Source organism: Charadrius vociferus, unplaced genomic scaffold, assembly GCF_000708025.1.
Source record: "Charadrius vociferus isolate BGI_N301 unplaced genomic scaffold, ASM70802v2 scaffold147, whole genome shotgun sequence".
NCBI classification, from domain to species: Eukaryota; Metazoa; Chordata; class Aves; order Charadriiformes; family Charadriidae; genus Charadrius; species Charadrius vociferus.
In genome coordinates, this window is record NW_009649570.1 from 1871911 (window position 1) to 1895461 (window position 23551).

At 38.7% G+C, this 23551-nt stretch overlaps 1 protein-coding gene across 1 annotated transcript in view; it reads right to left on the reverse strand.

The window, feature by feature from the left end:
- Window positions 1–2420: 2420 nt before the first annotated feature.
- STAT4 (signal transducer and activator of transcription 4) overlaps window positions 2421–23551 on the reverse strand; it is a 40089-nt gene continuing 18958 nt past the window's right edge. Inside the window, exons 6-23 of the mRNA XM_009890147.1 lie at window positions 22509–22594; window positions 21154–21305; window positions 19779–19937; window positions 18795–18887; window positions 17892–17951; window positions 16481–16498; window positions 16308–16401; window positions 15445–15489; window positions 11505–11588; window positions 11138–11236; window positions 9771–9906; window positions 8628–8680; window positions 7715–7809; window positions 7134–7270; window positions 6535–6726; window positions 5287–5353; window positions 4655–4763; window positions 2421–2496 (exon numbers count right to left, since the gene is read on the reverse strand). Of these exons, the coding sequence (XP_009888449.1) occupies window positions 2470–2496; window positions 4655–4763; window positions 5287–5353; window positions 6535–6726; window positions 7134–7270; window positions 7715–7809; window positions 8628–8680; window positions 9771–9906; window positions 11138–11236; window positions 11505–11588; window positions 15445–15489; window positions 16308–16401; window positions 16481–16498; window positions 17892–17951; window positions 18795–18887; window positions 19779–19937; window positions 21154–21305; window positions 22509–22594 (1706 nt within the window). The 3' untranslated portion in view covers window positions 2421–2469. The remainder of the gene's footprint in view (window positions 2497–4654; window positions 4764–5286; window positions 5354–6534; window positions 6727–7133; window positions 7271–7714; window positions 7810–8627; window positions 8681–9770; window positions 9907–11137; window positions 11237–11504; window positions 11589–15444; window positions 15490–16307; window positions 16402–16480; window positions 16499–17891; window positions 17952–18794; window positions 18888–19778; window positions 19938–21153; window positions 21306–22508; window positions 22595–23551) is intronic.

A 23551-nucleotide genomic window follows, 5' to 3' on the forward strand; every position in this document is an offset into this window, starting at 1 on the left:
TGTATTCCTGTATTTTCATGCTTTTTTACTTAGAATCATTACAGTGATGGGGCAAGACACAGAGCATGGAATACTTACGGGGTTTTTTTCTGTTATTTTTTACTTTGCTGCTGCAAAACACAGTGAAAGCACAAGCACAGTTAGTAAAAGTACTTAAAAGCAGATGTTTTGCTGCTTCTGGCAGTATTTGAGGCATCCCTTTCACTGTGGTTTTCTCTTCTCCCCCTGCCCCTATAATTTTACTAGAGAACCCTATTCCTACTCATAGTGGCATAAGGACAAAATTCTCACTTTTTTCATGGAAGGGGGCTTGGGCTGCATACATTTATCTTACAGAAAAAGACTCCAATGTTCCTTTAAAACAGCAAACTGATTTAAAGTCATGTGCCTTTCAATTAAACGTTAGACCTTGAAAAATCTGATTGAAAACAATAGCAGAAACAGTAATGCCAAAACCTGATCCACAATGCTATTCAGTAACAGAAAATATATTGTGTTGAAGCCAAAACTTCAGAGTCTTTAAGAGTTGCACTGCACGGAGAGCAGGGAGGAAGGAGAGAGAAAATTGTTTCACGTGCCACATCTGGATCTTTTTTACGGTACTTCTCATGAGGTTTAGATGGTCAAAAGTATAGGGTGCCCCCCATTTTGTTTGCATTAAGGTTGTGAGAACAGGTTAGATTGAGAAGGCATGCAGTAGCTGATGCGAAGTGAGGTTATGTTTGCTGCTTTAGAATTCTGTGTTACTGCTTGTAGTTCAGACTTGAGATCAACAAAAAGAAGGCAAGGCTCTATTTTAGTGTATCTTGAAAAATTCCACAGAAGTCCAGGTAGCCAACTTTAAGCCAAAATCTGTTTTTATTCATGCCAGTCATATAAATTACAGATGTTACCAAACTATATACACGATTGCTGTTGTTTTGGAAAATTATTTATACATGATGCCTTCTGAGAGAAAATGACTTCTTATCTGCAGCTTGCTTTAAATCACTCAGATTAATGAACAGAGTTGTGTTTGTTCATTTAAAATCTACTCCCATGTATCACAGAAATCTCATCACTCTGTTTCCATTCACTTGCTTTCAACTAACGTCAATAGTATGGGTGAGAGGCGTGAGTAAAAAAGGAGAAATGAAAGTAAAGTCCGGGTCCTACTAATTCAAGGAAGTTACATTTTCATTCCAGATGTCTCATTTGTATTTACTCAAGAAAATTGTAAGGTGCAAATGTTCAAGTGTTTGTATGTATTTCAAGAACTTTGCATGCTTTAACCATGTATTCTGCAGACAAGAATTAAATCTTGAATGAGTCTGCATACATGAAATACAGTTGCCTTGGAATTGCCTGTTTATTTGCCTTGTAACAGAGGTTTTAGGAATAGGGGAAAAAAAGCCAACAACAAAACCAAGCAACCCAAACCCAGCACTAAACAGTGCCTGAAAGGAAAAAAAAAGAATATTTTTAAAAGGCGATTTACCATTTATACAAAAGCTAGTTATTCTGCTTATTAAATGAGTCTCTGACAGGCATGTAATATTCTGTCATGTAGCACAGGTTGCCCAGTGGTTAGCAAATGCTGCAGCTTTTCAGTAACTATTCTTTTCAAACTGCGCTTCCTAGTCAGCATTTACCAGATAGTACCCAAACTCTGTCAGATCAGGATTTTTTCTTTGTAGGCTTTCTGATAATACTTGCTGTAGTATCCAGGTGCTTCATGCACAAATAGATTTACTTCTGCAACTATTTTGTGAGAGGGGCAAGTTTTACTAACCCACTCTTCCAGTTCCTAAATGGAGACAGCCTTTTTGACACCACAAGTTTTGTGTCCATTTCCTTTCTGGAATTCCCTTTTCTTCCCAGCCTTTGCCGCCTTTTCTTCCACAACTTCTGCTGTGGTGGCAGATAAAAATCTATGCTGAAGGTAGTTCATGTTTGGAAAACAAGCAAACCCTGGACACCTGTGGCACATTTGAACTCAGAGGGATGAAAATCTTCACTTTAAAATAGAAGCTAAACCGATGGTATAGATGATGATGATTAAACAGAAACTAACATAATAAATCCTAATTATCCCAAATACACTAATGTCTTTAGTTATCTTTATATGCTGTTTTCAGAAGCAAAACATTTTGTTCTTATGCTCTCCTGTTTACAAAAATTCTATGGACGTTAATTCTGCAAGTAAAATTCATCCCTTCTGGACCCCACTGAAGTCAAATGACCTCCAAGCCAGAAAGGATTTGGCCTTTTATCAGTGGGGACAGCAATTCTGACTTGCAGGAGGATGTTTATGATCCCTAGGGAGAAGAATCCTCATTTACATGGTATTGATAACAGAAAGAGGCCCAAGAATAACATCATAATGGTTTCCAGGAAATGCTGATTTACAAAGATGACGAAAAAAACATTGATGGCATCCTTAACCCATCCAGCGTTCACACGATTACTAATTTGTCCAGTATATGAACTTCAGTCAGTTGAGTAAGGAGAACTCAGCTAGAGGAAAAGGAGGAAAAGAAGGAAAATATTAGTCTCATGGCAGTTACTGCTGTTCATTCAGAAATAACTGCAGCTGAAACCTTCTCCGGCTCAAGGTAACTGCAGTGTCATTTTGACAACACAAACTGGTAAGGATCTGAGGATCCTGTTTCTAGTTCTTTACAAAATATAGGAAAACATTGTGTGTGAAACAGTTGCAATAAAAATGATACATATTTTTATATGAACTTTTGTGGTTCTTGCAGCCTATGGATATGTACAGCAAGGTTCTTACTGGAGTCTTGTTTTCCCGATGGGTAGAGGAATCTGGAGAGGGGGGAAATAGAAGGGAATTCAGCAAGACTGCAGAAAGTATATCTTGCTAAGACTGAGTTACCTAGTTGTAGGGTATTTTGTCCTGCTGCAGGTTTCACTCTTGTTCTCTGCATCCCACGCAATGCTTTTTTCTTGGTGTCTCATGGAGAAAAAGAGTGTTGCTTTAATAATGCAGATTGTCTGCTTTCTGAACTTAGCCAGCTGTTCACTAGGGTAGATTGTTGTGTGAATTTGGGACGATAAAGAAAAAAACCTCTGTATTTTCCTCATTTTCATTTAGCAAGGTAAATAGAATGGAAAAAAGGAAGGAAGAAATCTTCCAAAACTATTCACCCCCAATTTCTAGCAGAACCTGAAAACACTTCTAGTAAGAGCCTCCAGAAATCCACCTACTATCTAGCAGCACTGAACCACTTCTCTAGTACCCTTAAAAAACATAACATGATTGTATTTTGTTCTCCCAGTTAATCACCAAACACATTCTTTTTGTGTGATTATGACCCCAAAATATGGCAATGGTCACAGCTTGTTTGGAAGCTCTGGACAGAGCTGGTTTGAGAATTACTGTGCATGCTAAAAGAAACCAAAAACATTTGGAGCTCGATGATAAACAAAAGTGAAGCCAACTATTTTTTTTCACAGCCGAAACTCTGGGAAATGCAAATGCACATGTAGTTCACAAATGCAGTTGAGGTGGTCAGAAATGTTTTTATACATATTAATCAAACAACAAATGAGTGGGGCCATGTCTCAGATTGGGTGTGGTAGGTTTTAATGCTGAACTTTCATTTGGGCTATTATTTCAATTTTAGCTGAAGAACTAGTTTGTTATGAGCGCTATCAGAGAAAAAGGTGAAGCAGCAAAAAAGATGTTTTGCTTTTGTACAGAACTTCAGCTTGGTGTATATTAAAGAACTCCTCTATTTGTATATATAATTTAGCTGTGCTTCCAATCACTGGCAGTCAGGATTCTCGTTTAGTTTTATTCTGGTTTGGAATGAGGAGGAGTGTTTACAGAGAGGCATTTGAAGGGGAGTTGACAGGCTTTTAAATACATAACCATTTTAAGATCATAAATCATTGAACATACAGAAAACTAAGAGCTAGTATTAAAAAGGAGATTTTCCTTTAAAGCTGTTAAAGCCAAACCACTGCTGTGTTTCCTGATAGAAGTCTGCTGGACAAATCTGCAGTGGGTATACATCAGTGCTCAAAGTACTCTAAGCCACAATGACTGAGAACACAATTTCTAATAAGTAAAAGAGGAAAATATTTTTAATAGGACATTGGTACAGTATTTTCCCAATCTTTCTATATACTTAGTGAATATCTTTCTATATACTTAGTGAATATTAGTTTTACTTGCTAAAAATGTTTTAGTTGACTTTTAATTTCTCACTTTGGTATCTCATGTAGAAATGTGCAGCACTGCAAAGTTGTGCAAGTTTGCTGAATCAGAAATTTTTATGTTCCTTGTGCAGCTTCCCTGAGCAAGTTAAGTCCTTTGTGCTATCTACAGAATTAGTGTAATCATAATGTATTTGTCAGTGTAAAGGCTTTGTTTGTGCAACAGGTCTGGGATCTTTGAATTATGACATTCATGGTTCATTGGCCAGAGTGTCAATTTCATATAACACAGTGCTTCCAAGTATGCTTGCAGCATCCTGTCCCATTTAGAATAGGAAATGTCTGCACCATCGTTTCAGAATGTAATACAGCAAGTGATGAAAGAGCTCTAATTTTTTCATAATTGTACAGGCAGCCTTTTTATACCCAACATCTGTGTTGGACGTGTCCCCTTTGCTTAGTATTAACATGAATGGAAAAGTTTGCAACATACGGCAGTTTCGATAACTGTGGGACTCAGGTGTTCTCTCAGCACAGCATAAACGCTTGGAGACATTGGAAGAAGATCTGATGGAGAATGTGGATCTGTAGAATCATTTAAGCTTAAAAAAAACAAAACAAAAACAAAAAACACAAAAATGATCTTAAAAGCAACTTAAATTCCTCTAACTTGATGCATAGCACTGGAGTATGGTGAGCGCTTACTAAGTTAGTTAAGCCGGTACTTGTGCTTGCTGGTGGCCCTGTAAGAACATGCCAACAACCTGGCACACATTAAAAATGCAGGAGGTGGGACCAAGGGAAGAGAGGATAAACCTGACTCCATAATATCAGCTGCTGGAGAGTAAAAGGAGACAGTGAAAGGTAAGTAGATCAGAGTACTGTAAAGTCTGCATTCGATTTTTACAAATGTTTTGCCACATGGATGGAAAAATCACTGTAGAAGTAAAGTTCTCTACTTCCCTTTCTCGTCTTTAGCAGTTCTTGGCCAAATGAAAACATGCAACGTGTTGCTATCCCGAAATATTTGAACGAGGGAAGGGAGGCAAGGAAAACCTTTGAAACAGTATGTAGATTTACTAAAAATAACATTTGAAGTGTAATACATCTGTTAAGGATACTTACATTTTGGAGACTGGGATAAATACAGAAGGAACATAACCTTTGCCTCCTCCATCTGAGGGCTTTGAGACTAAAAATCAATATTAGAGAAATTAAATATTGCCTAGTAGTTTTAGTATTTATTTGAAATTTATTATCTGCTTTAAGTGCTGCAGGCCATAATATGTTAAAAAGGAAATGTCCCTGTTTATGCTTAAATAAGCAGCCATAAAAACTAGGGGAATTCCTGAGATTAGTCTTTGAGTTCAGATCTTAGTCACTTAATTGACTGTGCTCCCTTAATATGAATTGCTATCTGAGAATATAATGCAGCAACTGATGAAAGAGATCTCGTTAGAGCTTCAAACCCAAATATACTGTAACTCTACAGGCTTGGTACTTCTGAGCCTCTAGATTTCAGTTCTGCAAATGCTTGCATGGAGCTCTATCTCTACAGACACAGCTTCAGCAATGTCTTTTGCATGAAATTAAACATATACATAGATTTTTTTTTTAAAGGATTGGTGCATTAGGCAAAGTCCACTGTATGAAAATGAAGAGGAAAAACATTTGTAGCCTCCAAATATTTTTCAGTAGTGTAGAAATTTGAATTCAAATGGAATTGTAACCTTTTATACTGAAAGTCCAGAAGAGTGTGTATTATCTCTTAACAAAATCAAGGCTTTGAGGGCTTTTTTGAGAAGAGAGCGAGTTTCATCTAAAAACGGCCAGACTTCTAACTTGGACAAGAACGAGCATGGGCCTGAACCTATCTGGAGCCATTCTTGTCTAGTCTTTTTGTATTTTCCACTGCAGTTGCCAGGGGTTATACTGCTGGAATAAAGCTGTTTGAAAAATACACAATTTCCTTAAAATTAAAGAGACAGCACGCTACAGTGGAACACAATGATGAAGCCAATAAGCAGGATGACTTTTCAGTTTCATCTCTGAACACCCGAGCACTGAATTTTGTAATGCAACTGTCAGGAAACATCCCCCCCCCCCCCCCCTTTTTTTTTTTTTTTTTTTACTCTTTCCATTTCTTGACTTCTAAATACTGTTGTCATTGCCTATAAGGTAACCTCTAAGACTAGGGGTATATTTACCAAATAAAGCTAAGTGATAGACACGCGTTAAAACAGTTCTCTTGAAGATGCTGATTAAAGGAGGCATTTTAATCTGTTCCCTTCATCCTCCTCCCCCATTCCTCAAATTGCCTCTTGACTTTGCAGCTGCTTTGCAGAAAGGGTAGATAGAGAAATGGAGCCCAACCTTCATTTGGCTGACAGCTGTAGTGTTTGCCAAAGGCCTTATCTTTGGGAATGTCTGGATACAGATACTTCAGAGGGTTTTCAGGAACGTTGTCTGCCATAATAACTTTGTAATCACGCAGTATATCGGCAAAAGGCAGTGCAGATAAGCGACCTTTATTATAGGGTTCCACCGAATGAAATGTTACGTCTCCTGTAAAAATACAAAGGCACCGTAGCTGCTGGTAACTGGTAGATCAGCATCTGCAGTTGGAACATATTTGTGGCCTTCGTTTGTAGTTTCCACTGGTGTGGGTTGTACCTGTTCATACCGGTGTTAGTATCTTTCAAGTTATACTTTCTGCACACATTAAAACAAATTTAAAGCCTGCAGTAAGCAGGTACACCTCCTAATGAACTCTTATAGTTAATATGAAGAACTGAGAGGTAGACTTTAAGAGTTTTGATTTGTGTTTCTGTAAATAGGATACTTGTTTCTTGCCCCAAACCATACTAAGACATGATACATGTGAATTTTACTTTTAAACCTAAGACACTGTGTATTAAAGGTGTATTGCAGAGTTTGAGGTTTATGTTATTTTTTTTTGAAATTTTACTTACCATTTTCTAATTGATCCACCCAAGTAAAGGTAATTCCACCCAGATTGCTTTCACTAAATCTTAATAAAAATGTTCCTGGTGTCTTGTCTTTGAGCAAAATTCGTTCCTTCTCTTTGCTTACAAATCCCATTATGTACCTGAAGTGTAACAGGAAATCATGGGTTTGCTTTTGGAAAAAAAATAGGCTTCAATCTGTGCAATGCATCTGGCCAAACTTTATATATAGGTGTTCAAAGCCTGGTTACAAAAGCTTTATAAGGTCTTGAAACTATGACAAAAGCTTCACGTGAGTTACATGTGGAGTATGGCATTGAGCTCAAAGTATTATGAAGCATGATGAAATTTATCACAATACTTGACTGTAGGCTGCCAGAACTGATAAACAGATGTAAACCTGCATTTCTAAGAGATTTAATGGTGTTCCCTTTTGGCAAAAATTTCAAAAAGTTATAAATGGGAAGAGGGAGACAGAAGTATTAAACTCTTGGCAAATTTTCTTCTGCATAGCTAAAACTGAGATTAGTAAACAAAAAAGACAAAGCAGAGAGAGATGAATGTATAGCTACTTCCTTATTGCTCACCCATCAATCCAAAGAGGAAGAATGTGTTTTTTAATTAAGTCCAAGATAGCTTCAAGCCAAACCCAAAAGGTAAAAGACTTTCCAGGCAAATGTTCCTAATGGTTAAAAAAAAAACCAAGCAAAAAACCAAACCACAACACAAAACACAAACAAAAACAACACAGACAAGAAGAGAATTGTGAGAGTGTTTTTACCCAACATCCACATGACATGGCTATGTCAGTTTCTTAAGAATAATCTAGTTTGTTCAAGCGAGAATGACAAATTTGAACTGTTGTTTTGAGTAATGTCTCTTTCAGCCTGACATAAAACCAACTGATTTTTAAGATATGCACAGGAAGCGCCTCACTTTTCAAGTTTTCACATTTTCATTTATTGTTTCTTCCTGGTTATGAAATTACATTTTGAGAGAAATGATGATGAGAAAGTTGAATTGCCTTCCAAAGTTCTATATGTGTTTAAATAATGTAGTTATTATGAATAAAATGGGTTTAGCATTCTTTCTCAATAACTTTTCTGTTCCTCATCAAAGTTACTGAATATGTTGACCAACTTGAAATAATTTAGGTCGCAACTGAGTATATGAAAAAAATTACTGTATGCTTTATGAAAAATGTATTGTATGCTTTGATAGCACAATCTATTGATCGTTTAGAGAAATATATAGGGCACACTACAATGACAGTTTCTGATCTCTGTAGCAATGTAACTAAGTAGTTCCCGTAGCTTAAGCTTTAAAATTTTGGAGATATTATTGTCCTGTTTAAATTTTTACAGTGAATGTCATTGTGCTGGGCTACGAGTCCCACATATGTCAAGCGGGAATCTTATCAGTAGCATCAGAGAGACAGAGTTAGGCACGCGTGTGGGCGTGAAGAGAACCAAGGGTCTAGTTTTACTTTTGGAACCGTACCTTGCAGAACTTTGCCCAAGAGAGTTGATAATCGTTATAACTGACTTGTTGTCCTGAGAGAAAAACAAGACAAAACAAAAAACAGTGAGTCTATTTTTCTGAAGTTTTGAAATAGACATAGCTTGATATCTATATAGTTGGGGAGGGATCAAGAGGAGCATGCTAAGCGGCTGTAGATCAGTTTTTCTGTATCCTTTTGAAGCAGCTGATAATGGTAGTTTTGAGAATATTTGCCCGAAGTAGTCTGGGACTTTGTTTCTGCAGCACTGTATGCTCACTTTCAGTTTTTAAACTGTTACTTCTCTTGGCCTTCCCTCTTGTCTTGACCATACATATTTTAAGATAATTTATTTTTTCTTTCTTATGATTCTTACTGATTTACAGTGGCACCTCTCAACTCCACTACTTCCACTAAGCAAGAAATCTCCAATAAACCATCAGAAAACTGACTGTTATCCAGGGAAACCAGTTTTCGCTTCCCAGTTTTGAAAGCAACAAAAGTAAAGATTTCCCCCAGTCTTTGACAAATGCTTTTGTTTTTGCCTGACACTAGAGGTATCGTTACACCCTCAGCTTGGAGTTTCTTTCAGCTCACAATATGTTTTATAATTGTTTCTTCCCCGGAAACAGATAAGGCTTTCTTTTCTTCTGCCGGCTTTCCCCAAGACCTCTCCCTTCTCGGGGACAGTCAGATCCAAGTGTTCAATATTTCATCTTGTTGAAGTTACAGGGCCTCTTTGCTATGCTGTCACCATGAAGGATGGGTCCCAGAACTAAACCGACCCACAAGGACGGATACTTAAAATGAAACAAAACCCAAACCAAACCCCTGAAGCAAGCAAAAAGACTTCCTTTTGATTGCAGATGCATGAGATAATTACTTGCTAAGGAAACAAAATAACATCACAGTTTATTGTGACTCTGATGCCCTCTTTCTTCAGTTTAGCAGCCTGGAAGTTCAGAAGTTGAATCGCTTTGTGGTAGGAATAAGCTGACGCGTGCTTTTTTTAAAAGAAAAACATGTCATTGTGGCATTTTTGAGGTCAGCTCTGGAAGTGGAGGTCATGCTTAAAGTCATTACCTGTGACTATCAAATACAAGAGCCCAAAAGCAAATAAAGTCTGTATATTTCTACAGTCTTACCCATAAGTTTCTCTGCCAGCATGTTGAGCTGCTCAGAATTGAGTCCCCGACCGACGTACGATGAAAATTGCCAGCTCAGTACTTCTAAGAGCTGACTTAAAGTGGCAGCAGGGGGATTGTTGAAGAAAGACAAATTCTGCAAGAGAATTAGTGCTTTGTTTAGACAGTTAGCCTGTAGTGTATTTCATGGTTGCTGTAAAAGAAGGCAGCAAATACTTCAGCAGAATCCAGAAGTGTTAAAAATTAGGTGTGTATGGGGGATACATTGGGGTAAATGAGTCCTGGCCCTCCCACCTGCAGCCACCCAGCAAGGTCCACTTGGGTACCTGGGCAGAGTTTTAAGGGAAGTGAAGAGGGGAGGACTCCTAGAAGGAGCAAGAGTCTGTGTGGGCATCTTGGATGATAAAATACTTTGCTATGCTTCTCATAGCATCATATGTTAAGACAGTGAAAATATGCTTAAGGCGTATCCAGTAAGTGTAGATACTCTCACTATAATGTGTGGTGCATGGAAATCCCAAACCTTTACACACTCTTATAGCCATATGTTGTTGAATCCTTTGGCTCCTCTTAGTTTTTCGTTTGGTTTCTGGACTGTACAAGTAACAAACGTAGTGCAGACTGTGCAGAAGGCTCTTTGGAATATCACAGAGTGATAGTGAAGTCCAGGCTGCTGGTCAGCTGGCTTGCTGCCATTCTTAGGTGCACTCCATGGTAAACTCTCTTACCCTTTCTCTCCTCTGAACATCTATGTGATCCCCAGCTGAAAGCCTGAGAGCTATTGACAGCGCTATTCTACAGCCTGCAAATACAATAACAGTGACTGAATCTAAAATACATGCTGAGCCAGCTGGAACCTGAGAAAGAATGATTCTCCTTTTGCTCACAGAGCCACTAGAAGGTGCTACTTGACACTTATCTCCATAGAAAGCACTAGCTCCCGTAAAATGCATGAGGGAAAGCAGCACTTAAGTATGTTATACACCCACCTATATGCTTACTTTGACAGTTTTGAATTGTACTAACAGAATTATTTTGTACCATGTACAGTTTTGGTCAACTGCATCCAAAAAAGACAAGTTTAAATGAGAAAAGCTATTGAGAAGGGCTATCACATTTCCTTAGTTTAAGAACTACTAGTTTAGCCTACAAAAAGGAACACTGAGCATGCATATGGTTTTAGATCTGGGCAGGGGATACAAGATAAAGTGAAAAACATTGAAGTATCATGTTGATAACAGTATATGTGAAGAAAATAAGGCCAGCTTAAGAGGGGAATGCAGCCTTTTTCTACTGAAGATGTTTGGTAACCAAATAATAGGTATGTGAAAATGCAGAAAGTCAGTACTTGCATACTGAAGACCTACCTGAGGATCATTGGTTGACAGATTGTACCAAATAATAGAAGCCCACGCGTTGGGTAGTTGGCTGACGTTGGAAATCATCACCACAGGCAAAGAGCTGGTCTGGTGGAAAGAACAAATGTGTTATGTAAATGCTGCTGAGGAAAGTGTTAGCTCTGTGTTATGCTCTGGTTTTTTAGCCCCTTCTTTCTTCCCCAAGCGTACACTTCTGTCCAGAAGTTCTGGAAATCTTGCATCTGCTTACGGCTACTGCTGAAGATAGCATCTAGGATAGACAGACCGGTGGTCTGGCCCAACATGGTGGTGGTTCTATAAACTGCTGGAAAATGCCTTTTATTCTTGCCGCAGAAAATCTGGCTAAAATACTCACTTCCAAATTTATAGTCAATCCATACAGGCAGACCTGTGTTTCAAAGCTGATGGAGTGCAGTTCCTCGGTCACCATGTGAGGGCCCTGAGAGAGTAAGTAGGTTATAAAACTGTGAATGCACAGTTGGCATTTAACACTGTTTTAGTGATCCAACTGCTGAGATTACACAACTTTGAAAGAAAACACGTATCAAATATAAAAGTAGAACAGGAAAAGAAGGAAGCGAAGGAAATAATTTGTTTGTTCAACTTTGACGTGAAATTAGTCCAGAAGTCTGGTGGTTTTTTTCTAATGAACCTAAAAAACCCCTTGACGTTGTTAAAGAAATACTTTTAAACTTTTATTTTTTTGCTTTAAACACAGATTTGCACACAGAAAGTTAACAGGATTTTTTTTTTTGTTTGATAAAGACTGTCTCCAACTTTTCTTTTCCTAAAATTCCTTTACTGATTGACAATTCCAATTTAAACAGAGATATTAAAATTCAAGGAGAGACAAACTAGAAACAAAACAAAAAGCCACAGCTTTAGTGAAAAGTAGGCCCTCATCGAGGAGTGCAGATTTGTTGTAAGTATACTTAGATGGTACTAGTTGAAGGAGTAGAGGCCTAAATCATTAATCCAGAGTGAATCTGGTATTAAAAAAACAGACTTTTCTTGGATGGAAAAAAAAAAAAGAAAATCTGATTGTCATAGTTGATTAAAATTTGTAGTACAAGCATTTTGTTTTGATTACAAACCAGCATAGCTCTGTAAAGATCCAAATCTCTGCCCCTTGGGAAACAGATCTTTCGAAAAACATTTCCATCCCCAGAAGTCAATGTATAAAAATCTGTTTGTCCTTTTCCTGGTTTGTTGATATTGTTTTTCCCCTCCCCATCATGTATTTGTTTTGTGAGACTTTTTAAAAAAGAAACAAAATCAAAATTCCCAAATCAAAATAGTTCCATGTGCTGAAATACTCTGCTTTCAGTCAATGTAAAATAAAATGATTCGTTGGGAAATTGCCTCGTGGCCTTATCTGTCCCATGGAGCACCTCCTCCAGGACACGTATAGGCCACTGCAAGAAAAGATACTCTATAAACGAGGGGTTGAGACCTCAGGAGATCCTCAGGCATCTCAATAATAAATCTGCTTTGCAAAGGGAAAATCCAGCTTAGAACTGAAGGCTTTTACATGAAATACTCATCCATCAAATGAGCTCAGAGCTCAAATATTTTAATACAGGTAGAATGAATCCAGCTCAACCTGTATTGCTGACACAAAGCTGAAAAGGGTTGGCGAAACTCTGCTTTTGCCATCCCCTTACCCCCATTATGATTTTGCAGAAACTTAACATTTTCCCAAGGAAAAATCATCTAGGCGAAAAGGCATGTCTACATGAAAGGAAAAATCTCAAATACAGAGAACTTCCACTGTTCTTTTTTATGAGGCAAGTCATACTTAACAACTACACTCTCAGCTTACTGAACATCCCATAACAAACCAAGTTTTTAAATAACTATAGTTGCTGTTAAAAAAAAAACCAACAAAACCTTGTTCATGCTAATAATGACTTCACAGATTGTGATTTGACCAAGGAGAAGCTCTGTTTGAGGAAATCGGTTAGCAGTGAACTATGTCACCGTTCATCTGTCCTAATTCTCCACAGCCCTATGTTGTATATAGTTCTGAAGGCGCAATGTGTGAAAGTGGGAGTAAAATGCTGCCAAAAGTAGAGCACCAACATTTTTCCACCTATATTTTTGCATTGGCTTGTCTTGATGCAAATGACTTTGTGAGTAGCAAAGTAACTGGGAGGCGAGCCTTGAGTTTCAGTCTTGCTAATCAGGTTGCAAGTTATTCCGTTCAGAAACTCTGTGTGAAGTGTGCACAAGTACGTTCTGCTTTAGGTTTTTGGTTAAAATTCTCCATGCTGATCACACCTTTGCTTTGTACTTAAAGACTACTTGCAATAACTTGTGTGCTTTTATAACTACGTTTGGGCTGTGATATCAGTGATTTTTCTTCTTTTTTTTTTCTTTTTTTTTAATCTTGCTAATACAGCTTTACCTTCAGTGCTTCTACTGTGCAAAAAAGTTACACTGGTACAGAGATACCTTAAACCAGTATAGGGTATTTCACTTCCTAGGTAAGTAGGTGGCATTCATAGAAGCATCTTATGACTTCAGTTACGTTGGGAGACACTAATTGTTCTGGTAGCGTTGGCAGAGGCTGTATCATTGGTTGCAAGTTTCTGATTCTTGCTTCAGCCAGAGATTTTGTAGATTTTTGCTGTTAAATAGCAATGCTAAATTTACGGTGATGGTCCACGTCCACCCTAGAGTTTGTGTGTACTTGTGGCTTTCCCCACCCTGCCCACTGCCTGCAGTTGCTGGATTAGGACTTCCTGCCTTCTCCCCTGCCGGGGCAGTTGTCCTTTCCCCTCCTGCCAGTGATGCAGAAGGTGAGTGAATGAAGGCAGTAACTTTCTTGCCTGTGATTCTGATTTTGTCTGAGAGTGCCAGGACACTCGGGGAGTCACAGTTTGTAGGAAGCCAGAGCTGAGAAGGATGTAGGGTAGAGCTATGCAGATGGTGAGGAGTTGGGCAGGGGAAGAAGCACTGGTGGTCTGGATGGCCACTCTCGTGAAACCCCACCTGGAGTACTGCATCCAGCTCTGGGGCCCCAACATGAGGCAGATGTGGACCTGTTAGAGTGAGTCCCGAGTAGGGCCACAAAGACGATCAGAGGGCTGGAGCACCTCTCCTATGAAGACAGACTGAGAGAGTTGGGGTTGTTCAGCCTGGAGAAGAGAACACTCCAGGGACACCTTATAGCGGCCTTACAGTACCTAAAGGGGGCCTACGGAAGAGCTGGGAAAGGACTTTTACAAGGGCATGTAGTGATAGGATGAGGGGCAATGGCTTCAAACTGGAAGAGAGTAGATTTAGATTAGATATTAGGAAGAAATTCTTTACTCTGAGCATTGAAAATGTTGTCCAGAGAAGTTGTGGATGCCCCATCCCCGGAAGTGTTCAAGGCCAGGCTGGATGGGGCTTTGAGCAACCTGGTCTAGTGCGAGGTGTCCATGCTTATGGTGGGAGTGTTGGAACTAGATGATCTTTAAGGTCCCTTCCGACATAAACCGTTCTATGATTCTATGTGAGAGGTGCTGGAGGGTAACACAAGAATGGAAGGACTGCCCTACAATACAGGTGAACCTGGAGGCGTGATGTTCTAGGTGTGGATTAGCACTGATGTTAATACTTCTGATTTCTATTCTCTGCAAGGCAAGAATGTACGGATTTTAAGCACCTCTGCTAGGAAGCAAGCACTTGCAGTACCTTTTCACCTTACGTGCCAGGCAGTATGTGCATGTGTCTGAAATCTGGGACTGCGAAGTACCTGCTGGTTTGTTAGGGCTACCATGTCATAGTCCAGTGTCACCACAAGAGGGGAACCTACGACCGGATTTGGATGAGTATTGGTAAACTAAGCACACTTTTGGTCCTGGTTGAGGCAAGCAAACTTCTTTGATGCAAATGTAATTATACCCTTACCTCAGCTGTAAACTTGGCCAACAGAATATATATTTAAAGAACTGTTCCTATAGGAAAAATTGTTTCAACAAAAAACTCAAAAAGCTTATTTATTTCAAAATGTAGATGACCAAAAAGGCGGCCTTAAAGAGGAATTGCATACATTCAGATTATTTCTTCCTACCTTCTGTTGTAACTTTTTTAATATACAAATTTAAGGCATGTAATTAAAACTTCTATGAGTAGTTCTGAAAAGTTCTCATTATACTATCATAGGATAATTGGGCCCTATACTTAATATAAGGATAATATATATTTCAAAATCTAACAAAATATGGTTGCTTTTTGATTTAAATAAAATCCAATCTGAAATACTTGTGAGAGTAATCAAAAATAACATGTAAAAAAAATGCACAAACCTCATTTCCTTTGCTTCCAGCACTTGATTTCATTTCTTTGGGTTGCTGTATAAAGCAAAACAATATTTATGTGCCAAAGAAACTATAGACAGAAGTACATATGAAGAACAGAATTTGTAACCGTGATGTTCTTAGTATAAGGTTTTATTTACCAATACACTGAAATGAAGGCTCTGACACCATGCCTTGAAAAGTCTATTCAGTCAATAGTCTTTTGATATTTTTAAAGAATCTTTGAAGAAACTAAGTTACTCTAACAAAGCATTAATTAGGGTGCCTGTGAAGTATATATACAAAAAAGCATTAAAGACTGTCAATCTCTATTTCCTTTTGCAAAACTACACTGATGCACTGCATCTGTGGTTAAGCAAAAAAAAAATACCATAGGGGAGGGAGTCTAGTCAGAAAGCATGACTCACTGGGATAGCAGAGAAGTTACTATAGTCTCTCAAAAGACAGTTATCGAAGGCATTAATTTCAACCAGATCTAAAGCTTTCAGTCATGTATTTCCCCTAGACACAACGGTGGTGTGGTTTGGTTTTGGTTTGGTGTTTTTTTTTTTTTTTGGTTGGTCTTTTTAACAAAACTCGGTTTCTGAGAAGCTGTGTAATTCAGCATGATTAGTCTTTTCTGGCATTAATTAGGATTTGCTTTGCCATTTCTGTGAAAATATATAGTTTTATTTTATGGAATGGATAAAGTATGGAATGGGATAAAGAGGTTCTAGGAGTAAATTTTCTGTATAAGGAAAAAGAAAATGAGTGTAAACTTGATAGTAATACAGTTCTCCCTGCATATTTTTTGAAGAATCATTTATTTCTTTACCGGAGGTACATAATAGGAAAAAGGCAGTCAAACTTACCAAATGTCGAAATTCTACTGACAGGCTTCCGTTTGCGGATTCATCCATGTTCATTGCTTTCACGTGTGTTCCACACAGAACAAATCTACGATTACTATGGAGGACATCACACTTATGTACTCAAATAATGTTGTATTGGATAATTTAAGAAATATGATATTTTATTTTCTTACCTTACAGTTGAAACATTCCTAAAATAGAAGAGGGGCAGAGGGGAGGAAACATTGTGCATCAGTAAATGTGTAAGCCATAACCTGTACTGAGAAACATATCTTGAGACAGTAGATTTTTGCCCTGTCAAAGTTAGTTCGTATTACCAATACAACTGCCATTTTTAAACTAAAGAACTGAGATTTGTACTGTCCAGTTAGACTTTTGCATCTGGCCAGATGCAAGCACTATGTTTTACCTAGCTTTTTTCCTGTCATTAGAATGATATGTGGGTATTCAAAGCTGCAGTACTATCTAATTGCCAGCATGGCTGTGTTCTGGGACAATACAAGCCTGTGTAGATTAGCTCATGGTGTACTGGGAGAACATGTGCACTGCAGCAAATCAGAGAGTACACAGCTTTTGAGAGAAACAGCCCTGGCTTCTCTCCTGCTCCTTCCTCACTGAGTGTCTTCCTTCCTTCTTCTGGGCCAACATCTATGTCCATGTGGTCAAGGTGTTTTTTAGGGGCCTGCAGAAGCCCAAGAGCTAGAAGAAGGGAGGTAGCTGGTGCCTGTGGCTGGGAATGGTGGGTGGTGAGGACCTGCATCACCTTTGCTGATTTTGATATCGTACCTTGACAGCAAGTCTTCTGCCCCATGTTTTATCACGCTGGGGTGCCCTGACCTATCTATAACTAAGCTTGCTCTGGGTATTGCTCAAAATAATACACCTTGTGGAGAGAAGAAGTATCAACTCAGATAGAAACACTCCCAGCAGCATTAACACTGTTTTCATAAACTTAGTATAGACAGGCTCTGAGATGATTTTTGCTTGGGAAATTATAATCAACTGAAGAAGCGGGGGATCCTGTTCATTTGGGACCAGTCTAAGAAATAATGGGAACACAAAGGAGAACAAAATACCTTTGAAAGGAGGAGTTTATGTAGCAGAATTCATGTAAGGTAAGGTTAAAACTTTGTAAGCTGCCATAGTTACTAATTACAGCACTAGCTTTTCAAGCACAAGCTTTGTGTACTACTTGAACGTACCTATTGAAGGTACCGGGCCTATTAATGTAAGCAGAGATAAGTGGTATTTCAAAGTTAACTGTCCCATAAATGCAATACAGTTTGATTTAAAGTTTTTGTCTGATGACACTATTTCAGACTGACAAATTTTATCCATCTTGAAAAAAACTTTAAATGGACTTCTTGCCTCCAATTTGAAAATATCAATTATACATAGCAGCTTTATTTTAAAAAAGACAAAGAAATCTTCCACATTAAAAAAAGAAAAGCATTACCCTAATGTTTTGATTTATTTTCTCTTTTCCTTTTTAGAGCAACTTCTAAATCAGAGAGGGTAGCAACTGAAAAACCTGTATTGTCTCTGTAGGAGGAGAGAGAATACCTTCACTGTAAAGTTTCTTACTTGTCAATAGTGGCTTTCACTCTGATCTGGTAGTTCAGCTCTGGCAATTTAATTAGCAACCTTCAAAAAAGAAAATGTAAAAGTGACTATTAACAGAATAAACTTCTCACCAGAAAATATTAGAAACCAGTAGCTCCATGGTAAATTATCTGAAACGATTATAATCTGAAAACAGATTGGGCATCTAGGATTGTATCATGATTTAGAGGAATGTATACTCAGAAGGAGGAGCTAGGCTGTTCCAGTGGCAGGTGTTCTACCCTCCCTGCAAGTATGTGGAAAAGTTGGTCTGTGTTTGAGTGAATTACAAAGAAGTAATAATTAAGAGATGGATTTCTATAAACAGTGACTGGACCATACATGTATGTGTGCTTTCCTTCATGTACCCTTTCCACACACCCCAACCCTCCGTGCAATCTTTTTGCTGTGAGATGGAACTGAGATGAGAGTTCCTCTCCAATCTTTTCTCTTTTCACTACGTCAGGCAAGGAGCTAGTGGGAGAGAGATACCTTGTCATTTATTCACCAGAGCCCCCCAAAATGCAGCCATTTCTCTTCCCTATGTGCAAAAGTGGCTCTGAGTATTCTGATGTTGGCTTGTATGATGTGGATCAGTATTTACTCAGTTTGCAAAGTCATTAAAACAAGAATTCAATGCCATACAGGACCCTGAAGGTGCAGACTTTTTGGTCACAATCTGCCTTTCTTCCTCACACAGATTTACTTTTTATTGCCACTTACTGTGAGTGACAGATTCTGTGGCCTTTCTATCCTCATTCCAGAAAGTGCCCCTGGAGACAAAAGGATCTCTAACACAAGTTGGTCTGCTTTGCTGTCTAGATTCTCCCAGGATAAAATGCAGTACGCAAATGAAGGAGTTTATATTGGATTTCCTTTCCTTACCTTAATTTAACAGTGAACTGTATTAATGTTTTGAGAACCATTGGCCTCTGGGGATGTGTTGGCATGCAGGGCTGCCTCTCAACCACGAATGAACTGTGTGAAAAGAAGTGAAATAAATAGATTGTCAGGAATATGCATACACAAACGGCTGTATTAGGGGGAAAAAAAAGTGCTGGTATCTCTTAGAGACTTATTTCTCTACAGGTGCTGAAGTGGGAGGTACGTATTCCAACTCTCAGTTCTCAAAATGATCCAGTGGCCTAACTTACAGTTGAATTGTTCCCATAAGAAGCAGGTATTTGGAATACATTAAAAATCAAAACAAAACAAATTCCATAGTCCTAAAATACCAGGCTGATAAAAGTCTGGAAGATCGAGACTTTTATCAGAACCATAAAACGGAGTATGAAAATACACTGAGCCTGGCTCCAACGAAATGAAACAATCATTTTATCTCTTCAGTTTTTACAAAAAAAATTGACTATGTTTTGCTTTCAGATAGTCACTTGTGGTACATCTCTTGTATAGCCAGTACAAAAGGCAAGAGGAATGATGATAATATGTTATATATTAATAGAATGTCTTGGTTGGAAGAGGAAAGACAAGGAACAAATTAGCGCCTGCTGCTTTACTTAAAAAAACCAAAACAAATAAACAAACAAAATGCCCAAACCACAACCTTTTCTCAGCAGTATGTACATGACTCCTACTGAAATAAGTGGATTTTGTGTGTTCTCCTAGAGTCAGAACTTGACCACAAACCCTTGACTACTACACATGAGAAGGTGAATGGCACCTGCAGCTTCTAGCCATTTTGGTGACAGCTGTACATACTTTTAATATTGGAAACTCGGTCTTTAAGATCCTGAGAGTCAACCTTTTTTAATTTTTTTTTTTTTCCTTCTTAACAATTTGCTGCCATTGTTGCCAATAAATTTGTGTCAGTTCAGATAAAGTTATGTGCATTGACAGTGGCTTACGCACTTCCGGAAAAGATTGTAGAGAAGAAAGTTGACTTTTTCAAGCAGTTGAGGTCTTTGCACTGGGATAGGGTCCCCATCGTAAGTCAGTCTGGTCAACAGTTCGTCCAGTTTTTCTAGTTGCCTTCTAACTTGAAAAAGACTCTCTGCCAACAGCGTAAAACTACAGCAAGACAAAAGATTAGTTTTCAATCTTTCATGTAAACAGCTGCTTAGAACATAATGGCTACTGAAGTTCTTGCTTAGGGAAATCAGAATCGGTACCAATTGGCGGTTTCTAGCTTTATCCAAAGTCGTGTCCATTCATCTTTTGTTTACGGGAATATATAAATATATCAGGCAAAACATCCTACTTTATTTTCAAAGATAAATATTTTCGCAACAGGCCTCATCTACAGCAATGCAACGCTGTCTATGATAATTTAGAAGAAATATATACACAGTTCTGCCGTTTTACATGCAGGGCACTTGTGCCAATTTTATTTCTTCCCTACAGCTTAGTGGTTTTGCAAAATGTACTCTTTAAAAGGATAGTATTTATATAAAACGAAAAAGTTACGAAGACTGAGGAAGTGCATTTCTCAGAAAAGTAAAAACAATAAGGAAAATAAAATCCAAACACATTTGCTAACAGTTTAAAAGGGTATGTGTGTATAAAATCACATCCTTTAGCTATTTTTAACATCTTCATTGGAAAAAAATACTTAAGTGGAAAAAACACACACAAAAAGGCAAAAATAACTTTTTCTTCAAACCTAAAAATTTCCTCCCTTTTTCCTTCTTACTCTTTACTTCACCTTCTCCAGAGAATTCTCCAAGAGAATTTTGATGGGAGAGAAATGAGCAGGACATTGACATTCTCTGTCTGCCTTATCTTTTTAAATATAATGCTTTTTTTTTTTTTAAATTTGCAATCACCTTTAGAGTTACCATCACAGAGACTACTCGGAGACTACTGCCATTCAGTTCCTGTGTAGTTTGAAGTCTGGAGGGGTGATGTACCTAGTGAGTCAAAGCACAAAGTGTCTACCCAGCTCCTGCCTAGATAAAACTCCCACTGTCCTCAGTGAAAAACTCAGTCAGCACAGTTCTTACTCAAGCAAAACTCCCGAGAGGGTATGTATCATGTATGTGGAACAACTGTCAAACCAAAAAATGACTGACTGCCACGGCTCAGGCTCAGCAGTTCACTGTAACGTTATTAATTCTGAACAGCAAATGTTGTCCACCAAAACAAATTGTATTTTCGCTATTTGCTTGCTTAGCGGCTAATGAATTTGCTGCTGTTGCAAGGTAGCTGATCTAAAGGAAAGATGGTTTCATGTGCAGCAGACTTCCTGTGGTTTTCAGTGGAAACACAACCTCAAGGGCAAGTTTACCAGTTCTGGAGTTGATCAAGCCCACCATGGAGAGGACCCCCAATGCAGGCAATCTGCTGCCGTCTCTTCCAGTCCAGAAGCTCTTCAGTCAGCATGTTGCTCATAAGCATATCGATTTCATGAATCACACGCCCTATTTTACTGAGTACTTCCTGTAAAATAGGAAAGGTGTCACAAACTGACCACAGGGAACAGCCACAAAATTCAGCAATTACCATGAAAGTGCTGATTACTTTTCTTTCAATTACTTTGGAAGTAACCATGTTTAGCCCCTTAGGTGTAGTCTCTTTAATTCAGAGGTGACTGGATTCTTCACCCATTGTGCTTGAAATTAATCCTGAAGCTCTACGAGCTCTTCCTCGGTAAAACTTTTGGGTTTGGGGGTGGGAAGGAGGATTGTTGCATTTTTTGTGGGCATAAAGCCTCTAAGAAGTTGACATTTACAAGTCCTGCCAAGGTCAAAAAGTCCTCCTTTCGGTTTGTATCATACTCAATGCTCTGGTTTTTTTGCTTGCTCGCTTTTAGCTGTAAAAAGCACACGGACTCAAAACTAATTGCCTAAATGTACTGTTTTCTGTGCCAGCAAAGAAGTGGTCAGGGAATATTTGTCATATTTGCAAGTCTTGGTCACTGAACAGAGCAAGGTGCCATTGATGGGTTGTTATTTTGGTTTGGTTTTTTGTTGTTTTGTGAATTTTCTTGCAGTTATTTGATTACATTTACTTTGAATACTTTTTGCTTACTTTAAAAGGTATATATTGCCATCTAAGTTATCTGTTTAGCACAGAACCTAAAAGGTCCTGTGAAGTGATGCCTTCACCTGCCTTCTGACTTTTTGCAAGGGCGTGTAGTGATAGGACGAGGGATAATGGCTTCAAACTGGAAGAGGGTAGATTTAGATTAGGTATTAGGAAGAAATTTTTCACTATGAGGGTGGTGAGGCACTGGAATAGGTTTCCTAGAGAAGTTGTGGAGGCCCCATCCCTGGAGGTGTTCAAGGCCAGGCTGGATGGGGCTTTGAGCAACCTGGTTTAGTGGAAGGGGTCCCTGCGTATGGCAGGGGGGTTGGAACTAGGTGACCTTTAAGGTTCCTTCCAACCTAAACTGTCCTATGATTCTAAGGTGTGCAGAGCCATAGCCTTGATTGAGCTGTTACTGAATTGCCAATTTCTTGTCAAAATGCTTGTCAAAATCACCTGCACCCAGCCAAAACCTTTTGTCAATGTGTAACTCCTGTTATTTGTCTGTTCTTCTGAGAGGAGAAATTAAAAAGGCACGCATACGCATTTGAGTGTTCGATGTGGGAATAAGGGGAGAAAGCAAACGAACCACAAATGACAAAACATGTCACTAACCTTTCTCTTGTAATCTAAAGTATTGAGCATCGCCTGCAACGCCAACATTTCCTGTTTAATGAGGGCGCTGTTTTTGTCGCTCTGCTCTGCAGGGGAATGAAAAAAAAATAATCAGTATAAATGCGTGCGTGGGTGCGTGTGCGTGTTTATACGGGGAGGAAGGGAAAAAACCACGACCAGACTGCAGCATGAACTAGTGAAAAAATGAACTGCAGATATCTGTAGATTATGTAATAGTGTGTTTTATTTGAACGGACTAACTTTAGTACAAGTTTAAGATAAGGTTTTATGAATCCACTCTTTAGATGTGTGTGTGGAACAGGAAAAAGTAGAAATCATGGATGATACCTAGAAATCTATAAATTTCTCATTTGCGTGCATACTTGTGTGCATTATGTACATCTGGTTTGGATCAATGGTTGATCTGTGCACTACTGAAATACGCTCCTGGTGTCAGCAGCTCTTTGGACTTGATGTGAATTACACGTCTGGCAGAGAGAATGGAGGTCAGGCATTTGAAACAGAGATAGTGTGTTCATCGCCGTGGGGATTTTGGCAGCCAGGAGTACCGATCACTGGGTATTTCCCCCTCTCTGAAACTTTTTTCCTTCTTTGGAGCATGCATTAGTTTCAGGCTTCCCCAAACTTGCCCACCTTTTGCTCTTCTTGCATTTTTCATGCTACCTTCAAAAAAGAAATTGGTGCCACCTGTGTCTCTGGATTGACGTCTTCCCATTGCGTTAGGGTAGATGCTTCAATAGGGGCAGAGAAGCAACTGACTGTTAGTGCAGCACAGCGTGCGGCACTGCAAGCTGGCTGTGCTGGTGCAGAGCACTTGTTGACACAGTGAAATTTTAAACCCTGAAAGTAATTTATGTAAGCATGTTTTATTTTGCAAGTGGGGCAGGCTTCAGTCATCTGCATGGTCAATAATTATGATTGGCCTGATAACTGACAATACATTAAACCATGGCAACTTCATCTCTTCCTGGCCACATCCAGCCTTAAACATATAGGATTGATGTGTATAAGAACTGGGACAT